The 16,547-nt window shown below is 36.8% G+C and overlaps 1 protein-coding gene across 1 annotated transcript in view; it reads right to left on the bottom strand.

Moving 5' to 3' along the window:
* cachd1 (cache domain containing 1) overlaps window positions 1-16,547 on the bottom strand; it is a 73,492-nt gene that overhangs the window by 16,694 nt on the left and 40,251 nt on the right. Inside the window, exons 4-13 of the mRNA XM_084128435.1 lie at window positions 13,196-13,302; window positions 9,743-9,869; window positions 7,821-7,965; window positions 7,515-7,731; window positions 6,095-6,244; window positions 4,904-5,137; window positions 4,168-4,317; window positions 3,007-3,130; window positions 2,801-2,918; window positions 2,158-2,326 (exon numbers count right to left, since the gene is read on the bottom strand). Coding sequence (XP_083984561.1) covers window positions 2,158-2,326; window positions 2,801-2,918; window positions 3,007-3,130; window positions 4,168-4,317; window positions 4,904-5,137; window positions 6,095-6,244; window positions 7,515-7,731; window positions 7,821-7,965; window positions 9,743-9,869; window positions 13,196-13,302 — 1,541 coding nt within the window. The remainder of the gene's footprint in view (window positions 1-2,157; window positions 2,327-2,800; window positions 2,919-3,006; window positions 3,131-4,167; window positions 4,318-4,903; window positions 5,138-6,094; window positions 6,245-7,514; window positions 7,732-7,820; window positions 7,966-9,742; window positions 9,870-13,195; window positions 13,303-16,547) is intronic.

Genomic DNA, 16,547 nt, shown 5'->3' with positions numbered 1-16,547 from the left:
GTTCTGCGGTTTAATTATATTAGCCCCTAACCAAACCATTATTAATCATCTCTTAGTAACAATAGTCACTAAAGTAAAGGAAAAAAGTACACTATAGTTCAAAAGTTTGGGGTCAGTAAGATTTTTTTGGGAAAGAAATTAACACTTTTATTCAGCAAGAGATGGAAGGCTTTTACATTGCAACAGAAAAAATAATGCATTTTGATTAAAAAAAAAACAGACTTGGTGAGTCTTACCAACCCCAATCTTTTGAGCATGGTTGTCTATTTTTCAGGAGTTAACATTACCACATTCAGTTCCTTTTAAAGAAAGAAAACGAATATGCAATTACAATAATTCAACAATAAAAAAACTTTAACTAAAAGATCTTTTTGCTGCTGACCAGCTGCCTTCTGCTAATGTTTGTCTTATTTTATTAATTTTTTTTGGCTTATGTTGGTAAAAAAAAAATCATGGTTGCACTTGATTTTAAGGTGTCCATGTTTCAGTGTATTTACTATACATTTAAGTACTGAGTAAAACTAATTAACTAAATGTACTTACTATAGGCTAATGGTTAGGAATAGTCAAGTCAAGTATATTTGTATAGCGCTTTTCACAATACAGATTGTATCAAAGCAGCTTCACAGTATTAAAATAAAATAATACAACAAAGTTTGTTTCTAGTGGAATTTATTGATTGATAGAATAAAATTAAATATCCCCAACTGAGCAAGCCAAAGGCAACAGTGGCAAGGAACCGAAAAACTCCATCAAGTGACCTAATGGTGTCCTAAAACTCCATCAGGTGACCTAATGGAGAAAAAAAAAACTTGGGAGAACCCAGGCTCAGTCGGGGGCCAGTTCTCCTCTGGCATTTATGAACTAGAGACCGGATTGTAGTTTGAAACTGTGAGATTAACAATATTATATGAATGCCTGGCTGAAAAGATGCGTCTTTAATCTAGTTTTAAACTGGGAGAGTGAGTCCGAGCAACGAACAGTATCAGGAAGGCTATTCCAGAGTTTTGGAGCCAAATGTGAAAATGCTCTCCCTCCTTTGGTTGATCTGGATATCCTAGGTATGACCAAAAGCCTTGAATTTATTGATCTTAAAGAGCGCGATGGATTATAGGGTGATAGAAGATCCGTTAAATAGACTGGAGCTAAGCCGTTTAGGGCTTTATAAGTCAGTAGCAATACCTTATAATTAATACGGAACTTTATAGGTAACCAATGCAGTGATGATAAAATCGGTGTTATATGATCATATTTTCTTGATCTAGTAAGAACTCTAGCGGCTGCATTTTGGACTAACTGTAGCTTGTTTATTGAGGATGCAGGACAACCGGCTAATAAAGCATTACAGTAATCTAGTCTCGAGGTCATGAATGCATGAACTAACTTTTCTGCATCGGAAACTGATAGCATATCACGTAGCTTAGCAATGTTTCTAAGGTGGAAAAAGGCTGTTTTTGTAACATACGAAATATGATTTTCAAAAGACAGGTTACAATCGAGTATAACACCCAGGTCTTTTACTGTAGAGGATAAAGTAACAGGACATCCTACGATGTCAAAGTTGTATTGTGAGAGGTTCTGTGGGCGGTTTTTTGAACCGATAAGAATAGGGTTTGGTTTAGGATTAGTTGTATTAAATTATGCATAACTTATATTTATTACTACAGTAACTACATTTAACATGTAACAAGGACACAGCAAATTCATTTGTTGAGCAAGCATGCAAAAGAGTTTTGGTAAATGTCCAATCTGGATTTGATTTGGAAATAAATGATCTTTAAAAAAGATACTGAGAAATGCAAGCTCTGCATGGTACATGTCCAAACAACTATGAGAATACCATGCACTATTTGTTTTTTTTGTAAATTGAAAAAGTGAAAGTGAAATGTGAAGGCTAAGGATGATAACCCACATTCAAAATGTGTCCTCTGCATTTAAGCCATCCAAGTTAGTACACAAACATTAGGAGTAGTGAGTAGTGAACACACACTGCAAACCGTGGACACACACCCGAAGCAGTGGGCAGCCATTTTTTCTGTGGTGCCCAGGGAGCGATTGGGGGTTAGGTGCCTTGCTCGAGCCTACAAGCTTCGGGTTACCAAGGTTTTTTTTTTACACAATATGCAAAGCTTACGTTGATGTTTGGTCTGAGCTTACCAACTGTAGCGAGCTGTTTAAAGTGGAGGCAGGAGCTGGGTTGTCCCAGCAGATCCAAGCGGTGGTACAGGAGTTTGCTGCTGGGTGCCGTGTTCAGATTTTTCAGTTGCTTCACCGGGATCTCCGGCTGAACATAAACTATGCACAAAATAAACGAAGTGTCCTGAACCTGCAAATTAGAGATCAACATAAGAGAAATGAGAGAGGTGTACAAAACATTTCGGTAACAATTTAGTTTAGGGTCCAGTTCTCACTATTCACTAGTTGCTTATTAGCATGCATATCACTAGGATATTGACTGTTTATTAGTACTTATAAAGCACATCTTAATGTCTTATTCTGCATGAGCATATTGTACATCCCTTAGTCCAACCCAATTCCTAAACTTACTAACTATTAATAAGCAGTAATTATGAGTTTGAGGCAAAATTAGTTAATACTGAAAATTGGACCCTAATCTAAAGTGTGACCTAAGGTTCTTCTCTAATCAAAGACTTCTCTAATAAAAAACAAAATGCATATAAGAATAAATAAAATGACAAAATAACACTGACAAAGAGTAGTATAGTCTTTCTACACGGTCTAGTTCTCCCTCAGGCTGCTCTAAGCCAACATTTGTGCCCCTATAAAAGGAATAGCGTACCAATTTCCAGGCGTAGCTGACATTGTAGGCATCTCGACTGGGATCACGTAGGCGGTTCATGTGCCAAGACAGAGAAGAGTTGACAGGCACAGCAATGACCTGGCTCCCCAGGGGAAGACTAATAGGAAGCACACAACATGAGCTTAGCAATCATGAGAGTAACACGGCAAACCGTAGCAACAACTGGAAATCCCATGAACACTCACCTGAGGATATTTTGACGCACAGCAGCAAACCCTGGGATGTTCTCATAGTGGATGATGTCCGTATGGAGAGGAGCTTCAGTCATCAGGTATGGACGGGTGAGTGACGGGTGCATGAGGGTGTAGCCTGGAAGACATTCAAAAGTGAGTAACATACATTTTATTTTATTTAGTTAAAAAAAATTAAATATTGGTGTGCACCAAAACAACACCAACATTTTATGACCCTTATAACTTATACAAATGAATAATTACATTAAATTAGAAATAAACTAAATACACTTTTTTTGCTGTTTCATATGTTGCTGTTGCATATGTAATGAATCACTTTTACTTGCAAGCTATGACTATGCTGCCTGTTATGACTATACTATGTTTTTTAATTGTGGTAGGTGTTAAGAACAATGTGCTAACATTGTGAGGCTTGAATCTGCAACCTTTTTAGATACCAGTCAAGATTTTCAACTACTAGGTTACATAAACCCTTGAAATTGCACGAAGCTTACATTTTAAAAAGCACTGAGAGGCAGTGCTAACCCGTCTCTTTACTGAACAGCTGGAGACAGCAGGTGCCACTTCATTATCCCAGTCATTACGACAGACTGTATACTCTCAGGAACAGATAATAACCCTGGTTTTATTACATATGTAACACAACACACCCTTTTAGCGCAAAGAAGCAATTTCTGGTGGGCTTATCTAATTGTTTTAATATGTATTAAATGGAGGTTAACAGCTTTGTAAATTCAGAAACACTTCACCCTCCTGGGTGAAGTCATGGAAAAACTACAATATGTTGTTTGGATGTTTGGAAAGGATTGACAGGTAGAAAGAAAAACATTTTTCATCATCATCATCAAGTCTGTTCTCATTGAAAAGTTAAAATCCACAGAGTTTCGCTGTTCCTACTCCAAAAAACTGGCGTGATGTCAGCCATGTTGGCTCAGAACCGCCCAATATGGGACAGCTGATTCCCCTAATGGACTGTTAAAGGTCAATGGCCTTCAGTCCAGTGCTTTTGAGTCACTGAAGATCAGACCTCCCAATTCAGGATGAAGTGAGAAAGTCAAGCTGAAGTGAAGCAAACAGATTAGCAGCAATTGGCTCATTTTTGGTTCATGGAACCACATGGATCTCCACTCACCACCACATGTATCTCCCTACCTTTATTGTCTATGAGGAATGTATATGAGGCCAGGGAGTCCTGGTAGTAGGTCACGTCCTCCAGTATGTATGCCAGATTCACGTCCACTCCAACTACACCCAACAACAAGTTTCCAAAGTAGCATGGCCGGCTGACGGTCATTATGAATCCTACAAATGGAAAAAACAGAGGACGTTCCTTTCAGTCTATCCCCATGCTAAGAAGTCAAACTATGCAAACAGTAATTCATGAAGAAATAGTATTAACTGTGATGTACAAGCCATTGCCAAAAGATCAACAATACTCAAAAGTAACAATTAACAAAGTTTTAAGCAGATATGGGTGTTTATTCTTTAACTTTGGGCACATTGTCACAGGGGCTGATTTTTAAAACAAATTTCAGCTTCTTTCTCTTTTTATTTTCTTTTTTATATGAAGGTCATATTAACACTTTCCAAGACAACATCATTTATTTTACTACTTTTAAAATGTCTAAATTAATCAAAATTATGCATCATTTCCAATCAAGCTATAATTTCACCAGATTGCATTCCTGTCTATCAGTCCCATAAGAGCATATTCTGCATTTGTGATTTTTGGCTTTACTTATAGTTTAAGCTTACAGTATATATTACCATGGAAACTTTCTGTTGCAGAGCCATTTCTGCTGAGGTCTTCTGAGTGCATATGGTCTGTCAGAAGGAATGTTAGTGTGCCAGACATGAGCTTTATGCCAAGTTCAAGATCTTAACTTACCGTCTCCCATCTGGTCCGCATAAGGCAAGCTGAAGGAGGCCACGTCGATCATTCGATTGGGGAGGTTGATGTAGAAGCGGCCCACTGTGGTCTCCAGGTTACTGAGCTGATTCAGAACCATCATACTGCCCTTCACGACGGGCAGGGCGGAACGATCTGGAAAGCCGTACTTCAAGGAGTTCTGTTCGGCCAGGTCTCGTAAGAAGGCCAGCTCCTTGAGTCCCGTTACTCCTTCTGAGGACGGTGATACAACAGTTCCAATTAAAATGGACATTTGTACTCAATATGTAAGTGTCTCTTGTGCACTCACTGGGTTTTGGAACAAAGCTAATATCAGCCTCAAATTTGTACATATATCACAGATATTGTACAGGATTTGTTTCTCCAGCCCATTTAGACTGCAGTAATAAAAGGCCATTCATATCCCACATGGATTACTTAACCACAGAGCTAAAAAAAAAAAAAAAAAAAAAAAAAAAAAAAAAAAAAAAATCACAGAATGGTGGGTTTGGACCTCTAACAGAAGAAATGGAAGTTTTTGCTAGTCAGTCTTTTACTTTTGGAGTAACATTCAATTCCGTTGAACTGTTATTGGACTGGACGTGAATTTCAACACTTCAGTCTATTAATCTGACACTGTGACAGGTTTTAATATGTGAATATAATACAACTTGTCATAAATGAACCAGACTTCAAATAAACAAGGAAATATGAGTAATTTCCAGTGTGTGTGTCCTTCAGAACCTCCAAATACCCAGTCAAAGTAGCATAACCCTCTTCTGCACTGCCAAGCTAATCAATCTGAATCATATGTCTGAGTCATCTAATGCATGAAAAAAGCCTTTCTCACTCTTTCATGTCACTGAGTGGCCCTTTGATGTATTGTCACATTTCTCTTTCTTCTTTTCGATGATCTCAATTTTAATTTTCATGATGCCAAAGTAATGTATGCTAATGGAAGGCTAATACATGCGGGGAAAGGAACAGCTGAGGAGAGCAATATAATGGAGAGAGGTTTCTTACGGTAGACACAAATACACACACAAAGAGCAGAAGAAAGATGAAGGGGTAAAAACAGCTGGGCATGTTTTGAAAATGCACAAACATGCTCACAGGTGTTCGCTATGAGCCCCACACTGGCTACGAGACAAAGAGCCAATAAAAAAGCCGCACTCCTTGGCGATATCTCACCGTTCATGAGAGCGTAGGTGAGGATCATGACAGAGTTGTTGAGGTGGCGGTTCTCATCTTTTACCACACTCAAGGTTGCTCTCTTTTCGTGCTCAGATGAGTCTCGGGAAGTGATGCCTGATGACAGGTAGATTATCACCATGTCGGTGTCTGTGAGGGGGAAGATGATCAATAATCAATCATATTGAATATAATAACTGCCATCAAGGGAGAATTTCAGACCACTCACAATTAAATAAAGGAGACCTGGGCCTAACATGTTTTAATCCAGTAAATATATTATATATTATATTTCTTAGAATCAATTCTGAGGCACATCATCTCAAGTCTACATATTTATATACAAATAAAAAAAAATAAAAAAAAATTATATACACACACACACACACACACACATATATTATATATAATTATATATATATATATATATATAATTATATATATATATATATATATATATATATATATATATATATATATATATATATATATATATATATACACATTTCTGACTGAAATAAAATCTTACATATTTATTTTAGATAAATGTGACTTGGCCAGTAAATATTAAAATATATAAATCAATCACAAACTGGATACATTTTTATAATTTTTTAATATTTAAAACATGACATTCTGCCCCAATAAAATGTTTTATATAAAACTTATGTGTCATAAGTTAATCTTTTTTGTTAAAATGTCCCTTCATTATATAGTATTTATAAACGAAGGTAATACACTCCTGGGAAAAAGCTTTTAATTGTCTTAACCACAAATTTTCGGTCAGGAAATTAGCGCAATTTAAGCAAACGCACTACTTAAAAAGCAATTGCCGTCTCAGAAAAACATCAAAGACAGAATTAAGTTTTTGGCGGAATATTGGAAGTTGTGTGTGGAGTGATAAATCAAAATGAACCACGAGTTGCATGGTAATGCTCCAGAACGGCGTCTTCGAAAATCTGGTGAGAAATATAATAATAAATGATCTCTACCACAGAAAAGAATGGAGGAAGAGCTGTCATTGTGAGGGGAGTGTTTTTAGCTGCTGGAATTAGTGAGCTACTTCACTGTGAAAAGTCAGTTTATTCTTTGGAGTACAGGAGAATATTTCAGAATAGCTTGCTTCGCACAAATGAAAAGTTGTTGTCTAAAGAGGAATGATCAGATGTTATTTTTCAACAAGACAATGCTCCTGCCCAAAATGCAAAGACATTAAGTTACTTTATCTACAGTATTTGTGCAAATTTCCTGACCAGTGATTTGTGATTAAAATGTTTAAGACCATTAAAAGACTACTAAATATTTTTCCATTTGGCCCCGTTTCCTCCTATTTATTCAATTAATGTGCAAGCAAGGTATTTTTTAAACATAACACCAAAAATGCATAAAAAAGATCCTGTACAAAAGCTTGGTCTCTTACTAGTCAGCTGTCTGGAGACATTGCTTGTGTTTCTCAACAACTGAAAGGCTTTCTGGAAGCCCAGTGCATGCTGGGTAGGGCTTTCAGAAGCTTTAATGTTGTTGATGAAGGTGCTCATCTTCCTCTTAGTCTCGCTGGTAGCAGGTGAAAGGAAGCTCTTGTAGCACTGATCCAGAGAGCAGGAGCGAACAGTATCTGCTATCGTCAACACTGAGATCTGAGGAAAAAAAATAGAGGTTGAGCGCTAAAAGAAGAAATGTAATCAGTGGAATGTGATTGATGATGACAATGATGTCACTTCCTTACTTTATCATGTTCATCGATGGAGTTGAGGATGATTAGCGCAGCGTCACGGGCGATCTGGAGTTGGGTCTCAGTGACAGAGGCACCATGGTCTATGATCACTACAATATGTTTCGACTGTGGCCTTACGGCTGAAACATACACAGGCCTGCCAACACACAGACACAAAGATTTACAGTCACCAAGAACGCTGCAGAACGACTTTTCCTGGACTCTGGCGGCAGGAAGCCAAGTGAAGTCCTGGCGTTATTCCCGCTCTCTTCACTACAGTGTTTGTGCAAGAGATCCTGCACTCTATTGTGTTGTTTTTGGAAACCCTTTTCAACTCCAACACTAACTGTCAGAATTCAAGTACAGCATTTACAATGAAAGCTATATTGCCTAGATCTCGTATACATCCTATAAGTGGTTGAAAACCTGCGAGTAGCAGATTTTCTTGTGTATCTCCAGCAGGAGGAGAGAAGCTGTGGGAACGGCAGCAGAAATGAGCCCATCTTTCAGCACAGGCACACAGTGCCCACAATACTGGGTGGCAGATTCCAGTGGGGTTTATTAGGCATTCCAGTCAAGGGCTTGGGAGCTATTGTAACCAAGTTAAACAGATGTAAAAGGCCTCCCTAGAATGTAATTTACCCCCTGCCACACAAGACGGCAAATTCAGAGGTGCCCATGACAGCGTGAGTTGGGGAGAGAAACAAATCCTTTTTTGAAAATATTTATATAAAAATTAATATAAAAGAACAAAAACTTTTGTCTCGATTTCTCAAGGAGAAAATTACTCCTTTTATTTGTTTTGGGGGTTCTTTTTGCAAATAAGGACTTAAAGGGTTAGTTCAATCAAAAATGAAAATTATGTCATTAATTACTCCCCCTGGTGTCGTTCCAAACCCGTAAGACTTTTAATCATCTTCTGAACACAAATGAAGATCTTTTTGATGAAATCTGAGAGCTTTCTGTCCCTCCATAGACAGCTACACAACTGACACTTTGCCGCTTCAAAAAGTTCATAAAGAGATCTTAAAATGAATCCATATGAAGCTCAACATGTTTGCTTGATGTGCGAGAACCAATGAGGTTCCTTCTTGTGTTACACAGAACGTTAGAGCTTCAGCAAGAACCAATGAGGTTCCTTCTTGTGTTACACATAAAGTTTGAGCTTCTGCAAGAACCAATGAGGTTCATTCTCGTGTGTTAAGCAGGTTCCGTTGAGCTTCTGTTCTTGTGTTCATTATGTGAAGCAATCGAGTCTCAGAAAATTTGGACTAAACCGCTCAAGTCATATGGATTAGTTTTACGATCTCTTTATGAACTTTTTGAAGCGTCAAAGAGTTAGTTGCATAGCTGTCAATGGAGGGACAGAACGCTCTCAGATTTCATTTAAAGATCTAAATTTGTGTTCTGAAGATGAACGAAAGTCTTACGGGTTTGGAACGACATGAGGGTGAATAAATCAAGACAGAATTATCACTTTTGGGTGAACAATCCCTTTAAGTGCTTGGCTGAAGTTTCTTAAGTGGACTAACATTTGACAATAAAAAGTTGTACATATCATATTAAATGATATCCTATTAACACAAAATGCAGATTTATACAAAAAATATTTGATCATTTAATCAGCCTGAATAGTTTTTTTTAAATAGACTGTGCTGACAAATACTTGGATGAAGTATGAATGTGTGTTTGAATTTTATTGAAACAGGAAAGTAAAAAAAATAAAAAATAATCTCATAGCCAAGTATGTCCTAAATACAGTGATAACCATAGTGCATCAAGGGTTTCAATACATTGCTGTAGGGTATATGAGTGTTTGGAGTGGAAAATTAAAGGACAGTGTGTGTGTGTGTGTGTGTGTGTGTGTGTGTGTGCGTGTGTGTGTGTGTGAGAGTGTGAGAGTGAGAGAGAGAGAGAGAGAGAGCCTTTTGTACCTGCTCCTGTGCTCGTATATGCCCTTGCAGTGGAACTTGTGAGCAGGAAACACAGTGAAAATGCCCTCCTCTGAGCTGAAATACTGCCACTTGATCCCTGGATTGGACTTGAGGTTGTCTGCCAGCACTAAGGTCAATGAGAAAGCAAGAACAGTTTGAAAAGTTTAATATCTGTTTTATCAGTCTGTGGCCTGTTCTAAAATGAAATGAAATGAAATAAAATAAACAAACAAACAACAAAATACTGGGTTTATATTTTGGATAATAACCTGTTGACTGTATGTTGTGCATTAAATGTCAATCTCAATCACTACATGTCAAGTCATGTATCAATGTGTAAAGTAGATGTATTTCAAGCATTCTGCCACATAGTAGTAGCTACATATCACAAACTGCTGAAGACAATCATCCATAACTAATTTAATATGCCATGCAACATGGATCTTTATGAATGCTGTGTGCACTTTAAGGAGGCAGCTGTAGAGTTCGTGTCAGTTGAACAGGCCCCAGCTGTGTGACGGCCGGAGCCCAGACAAGCTGATCCTTTCCAAACACTCGAGAAGCACAGCGATCACCACTCTGCAGCCATCAATTCAAGCGTTTATTTACTTAACAGGAGCCGGGATGTGAAGGAAAGTGGGGGAAAGAACAAGAAAAGACAGGAAAAGAAGGAATACAAGCAGTGGAAGCATTCAAGATATATCTGTTTATATGTATGATCCATTCCAGAACATACTTAAGCAAGATTACTTGGATCTTTTACACCCAAAGTAAAAAAAAAAAATTAAAAAAAGGATTGAGTCGTATAAAGAGGATGAATGTGTACAAAGAGAGGTTACTCAGGTCAAAAAATGACCTGTGATTCATCTATTCCACTTAAACATGCAGTAAACATCTGTAAGTGGTTTGAGTGATTCAACATGTCAAAGAATACATGGCACATATATAATATAATATAATATAATATAATATAATATAATATAATATAATATAATATAATATAATATAATATAATATAATATAATATAATATAATATAATATAATGTTTAGAGTAAATGCTATAGCATTTAGGTCCCACAGAGACACGGAACAGCCATTCCCAATTCAGATCAAAATAAATACAGTTAATCAAATTGCTGTAGAAAGTAAGAAAAATGGATGCAAAGCACGAACCACAAATTATCCATCAATCGCCACCCAATGTATAAACAGGAACTTTGCAGCATGTTGACAGCTTTAAAAATCATACACATGTGCCGCCCCAGAGTGCTTAATCCCCCATCCAGTGTTTAGAGTAGCAGAGAAGCAGAGTCATGACGTGACACCCTTTCATTTCCTCTATCCCTTCATTCCCCATTAAATCTCCACCGACTGTTATATGTCTTCTCCCTCTGCAGTGCTGTCACTTTCCTGGTTTATTTTTAACTCCAAAAATCTTTACATTTGCATATTTTTACTAAAAGAGCAAAGAAATGGGCATTAGAGCATCTCCTCAGCAACACTGATGAACCTTGTGGTGTCTCTAGCAGTCCGTGAGCATAAATGGTATGCACAATAAGAATTAGTGTCCCAAATCATAGTATGCTGCAAGATCTTATCCCCCATAAAATATTAGCCTCAATGCCTGATCAAAAAAGTATCATTATCAATAACGATATCTCATTCTAGCAAAGCAAAATTGCTTTCCTTAACCAGTTAGCGCTATGCTAAGCTAGTAGGCTAAGCTGATTAGCTTGGCAAATGAAGGCTAACTGAAAAAAATAAAAAACTAATGAATTCATATATGATATATATATATTCATGACCCCAATAGAATGTACTTTTCTAGCACCAGTTCTTAAATAATATATATCAATAATGACACAGCCTTGTGACATTCAAGATAACTCTTAAAGAACTCTGGAAAATAAAAAGATGGAGATGTGAAGAGGAGTAAAAGGTGAAACAAAGGACATTGCCATGGGGAATGTTGGGAAACAAGAACCAACCCTAAAAACTAAATCAAAGACTTCACATCACACTCTTCATATCTTTCTCTCTCTCCGTCTCTGCTTTATCGCTCTATTCTCCAGGTTTTTCCTCCCTCTTAATTGTTCCTTCACTTTTCCCCTCTCTCCCCCCCCCCTCCTCTTTTCATCAATGTTTAGACTAACAGGGATCAGATGTGACTGATGACTGCCTGCATGGTTAGCGGGGTCAGTATTCAATGACAAATGGAGGGAGAGTAGTAACATGAACTCCTGATGACTGCCTTACAAAAACAAGCATCAGTATTAAGATGAATTGAGATAATCTGTTCTGGAGTATAAGAGCGAGTGTATGAGGCCAAAAAGAGGTAGAGTCTGAACCAAGGTGGCTGAAAGAAGAAAAAAATTGCAACCGTGTTTAGTGCTAAACCTGAGCATGAGCTGTGCTGTGCTGTTATTGTACTCTACAATGCCCTTTCTCTCATATTTAACGAATCAGGATAGTTGAAAAACAATGATTCACTAATTCAGTGTCAGAGTCCATATGCACCATTTTAGCTATTTATATAGAAAAATTTATAATAGTGGGACCAGTGAAATATCTGATTCACGGTTGGAATTCTTGCTAAATCAATCATAGTGGTTACTGAATTAACTCAGTGGCTAATAATATTCTTGGCAACGAGTAGTCCAGTGTGTTTGCCCTAAAGGAACCTGTCCTAATTCCCCCTTTTAGATCATTTTAGCAAAATATATTATATGGGGACCAATCTAATTCAATTAATAAACAAATGACTCTTATGATCTCGTTCTTTTAAAGAATTGATCAAAAGGAATCAAGTTATTGGTTGGAATCACACTACTTGCTGAATCAATGATAGTAGTTACTCAATCAACTGACTCACTTATTGACTATCTTCATGACAGTGCAGTGTGTTGTTTTAAACTTTGTTGTAATAAATAGCATTTTAATTCGTAAAAAAATTATTCTTATGCATGTATTTAAAATCAAATATAGGAGGCTTGGGGGGGCTTTCCCATTGCAAAAACACTGATTTATCTGTTATGAAGAGGAAGTGTTGACACTGGCTCAGTGTATAAAGTGATAAAAACATGCACTTCCTGATCGGTGAGAGAGCAGATATAAAGGGGAAAAGAGCACAGAGGTACAAAGCTGTGGTCAGTAAAAAAGGGGGGAATAAAAACAGAGATGAGAGGAGAGAAAATAAAGTATTTCCACACACAAATGAACAAGGTCACGTATTCGACAGCATTGTTCATTTTCGTCGCACTCAAAAGGCCAAAAAATCTTTGAAGATTTGACGTCAGAAAAGCAATATTGTTCTTTGCAAATGGTTGCCATGGCAGCAGCTGGATAAGTGAAAATTGGCTTTTTGAAGCTTAGACACTGTGTGTGTGTGTGTGTGTGTGTGTGTGTGTGTGTGTGTGTGTGTGTGTGTGTGTGTGTGTGTGTGTGATACACACCAGAGTTGAGGTCTCGTCCTGGGTTGAAAGCTCGGCTATTGACAGTAGGAGAGAGGCGATCACAGCTGATGGTCTTCGAAACATTGGCGTTAAAATTACCGTCAAATCTGAAATTAGAGAGAAGACAAAACATCAATACAGACCATTTTAACCAGTGATAATTAGAAAGTGACACTAAAGAAAAACTTGTTGTTTGCTCAAGGCCTCAGTCATGAAGAAAAAAGAAGCTGAAGCGCTCCTCATGCTATAATAACAGCTTTTGCACTTTTGTGGTAAACCCCCTGAGGAAGACTGCATCAATATCTATTTCTACAAGCTGCACAGCTCTTCTGCTGAAGATGAAAGAGAAAAATGGAGTGATGCATTCGGAGGGGAGAGAAGAGTGAGGAAGAGAGCAAATGGGAGAATCCTTAGATTTTATTCACTACATTCAACACTTTAGGACAAGCATGAAGAGATAGCCTACATTTATAAATAAAGTATAAATATCACATGAATAGAAATCACAAAAAAACTACAGCTAACACATTTGGGGTCAGTACGATTTAATTTTTTTTCAGGATATTAATACTTTTATTCAGCAAGAATGCATTAAAATTGACCAAAATTGACAGTAAAGACATTTATAATGTTATAAAAGATTTCTTTTTATAATAAATGCTGTCCTATTCACTGTAACTATCTATTCATCAAAGAATCCTGAAATTTTTTATCAAGGTGTTCACAGAAATATTAAGCAGCACATCTGTTTTAGACATTGATAATAATGTTTCTTGAGCACCAAATCAGCATATTAGAATTATTTCTGAAAGATCATGTGACACTGAACACTGGAGAAATTATGCTGAATTGCAGCTTTGCCATAACAGAAATAAATTACATTTTAAAATAGAAAACAGTTATTTTAAATTTAATAATATTTCACAGTATTAATGTTTTTACTGTATTTTTGATCATATAAATGCCTTGGTGAGCACAAAGGACTTTCAAAAACATACAAAAAAATATGAAATATGAATGTCTTAATATTCTATTTAAAGATGAAAACTCAAATCTTCAGGGTAAAGGTTAAAGGCAAAATCTGTGTAGTAGTGTATTAAGTAGGTAAGACTATACATTTTAGTCAAATTGTATGACAGACAGAAGACAGAAGACTTGACCAACACTGAAATGTATTATTAATTAGTTCATAGGCCTATATTAAGCCATAAATGCAATGCACAAGACACATTGTGGTTGGTTTATCCTAACTGCAAATAAAAAAGTATTCAATTCAGTCTGTTCAATAAAGTATTCAATTAAGTCTGGCTTCCTTTATCTTGCAAAAATGTGTTCATGGTTTGAGAATAAGGATATGTCTTTCAACTAGTCCATTTTGGCATCTGTCTAATTTGGCCGTTTTTACCAAGATAAATATGAATTTACACAAGAGAAAAAGAAAACAGAGTTTAATTGGGCGAATGGCTTGTGACATCAACAACAAAAGATATGGGAAGCATCTCCTTGTTTGCCTAGTTGGCTGAGATTTAATGTCCCATCAATGCTAACTATGCACAGTTACATGGTTAGTGGATGTTGACTGCATTGTTCAAGTGCAGTAAGTGTTTAGGAACACAACTTAATTTGTAATCAACAACCACGACTCTCTTATCTACTCAGAATGTGGCGCAAAAGAATGACATTTCGTAGCCGTCCCATTATGCTGCTGTTTCAGGTCTCTGCCTGCACTAATCTAAGCAGTGTCTCCAGAGATCTAGCACTGCCGCACACTCTTTCATCTCCCTTTTGCCTCTATATACACACTGCCACACACACACACTAGCCATCATGTTCTCATCATCTCCCAACCGACTGTGTTCTGATGGCAGATACTGCATACATCTTTCTATTCTTCACACAATACCCACAATGCACTGCTCTCATCTACATGCACCCTATTCGTCCTTGCCACATGAACTATATGTTCTTGTCCATCATCCATTACTAAACTAGTTTCTTTCTCACTGTCAAGTTCATTTCTCTCCCCCTATTATCGTCGTCTCACAGAGCTGTAGCGAAGCTGCTGTTTGATTGACAGCTGCTGTGATGTGCAAAGCGCTTTGAACTTCAGATATTTAATTCCCATCAGGCCTTAGTCATTAGAATTCTCCTTCAACACACTTTACATGTGGTAGCAAAGCAAATGTGCTAGATAAAAAATAAATTTGCAAGCTGCTTTGAATTTTACATCAGAAAAAAGACGGAAAGGGGGGGGGATAAAGAGCACGAGAGCGAGAAAGGAGGAGAGGAAATATATATTGAATAAAAGCTTGAGACTTATTCCTCCTCTATCTTTGATTTAGGTTCAACATGCAAATTAGGGTCCCTGCAAAAACATTCAGAAAGAAAATAGGAATAAATGGGAAAAACAAGCCCTTGGGTAGTGTTCAGTTTTGCATGCTGGGAAAAACAGCATCTAACCCAAAATAACCACGAATTTAAACCACATCTGCTGTTCACTTCTAATTGCATATTTCAATCTCTAAGTATACAATTTCAAATCGCATTATAAATTATCCTAAAATTAAAGCCAACTGCCACTGATCTCAACCATTTAAAAATGGACAATTCAAATAAATGTTCATTTGATTTTGTTGATAATTAAAGTATTATAATCATTTAAGTTACATTCAGAACATGCATTTAAACTTCATGAAGTGTATTACCAGCCAAAATATACAACATAATATACAAAACACTTATTTTACATCATCTAGTTCAAATCAGAATGAAATCACAAAAAAGGAAATAAATAAATTATAAACATATGATGCTGTTTTCAACATGTAGACACCCACTTACAAAAAAAAAATTAACAAAGAAAATGTTTCTTTTTCTTTGAGAAGGCTGTCATTACATTTTATGACTGACACAATGGGGGATGAACACTTCTGCTAATCGGCCCAAGCATGCAGGTATATTAAATGGGTTATATATTGATCTATTAAACTGAAGAAAGATAAACCCTTTATTCTTAAACACCCAAAATAGTATTTTGTGCTAATAGTAAAATGGGCAATCTATAATGCATACTGTCAGAAAGATAACAATTGAATGTAGGATCAGAAATTTAAACAGTAATTCTAAGGTTTAATCCATGTCAATACACAGTCATTAATATATTTATATGAATATAGTTTATGTGCAGTGAATGCTTTTAGCCTCTTAATAGCCACACTAAGTGAAGAGCCGTCATTATGTACTAAGATGAACTCCTCCTCATTTAGTGGCACTTCATGTTTGAGAGTGACAAGAACACAGCTAATAGAGTGCTGGCTGATAGGTGACGTCTCGCCACGCGGCGGAGATAAGA

This window comes from Abramis brama, assembly GCF_963993115.1.
Source record: "Abramis brama genome assembly, chromosome: 11".
NCBI classification, from domain to species: domain Eukaryota; kingdom Metazoa; phylum Chordata; class Actinopteri; order Cypriniformes; family Leuciscidae; genus Abramis; species Abramis brama.
This window is presented reverse-complemented; position numbering and strand designations above follow the sequence as displayed.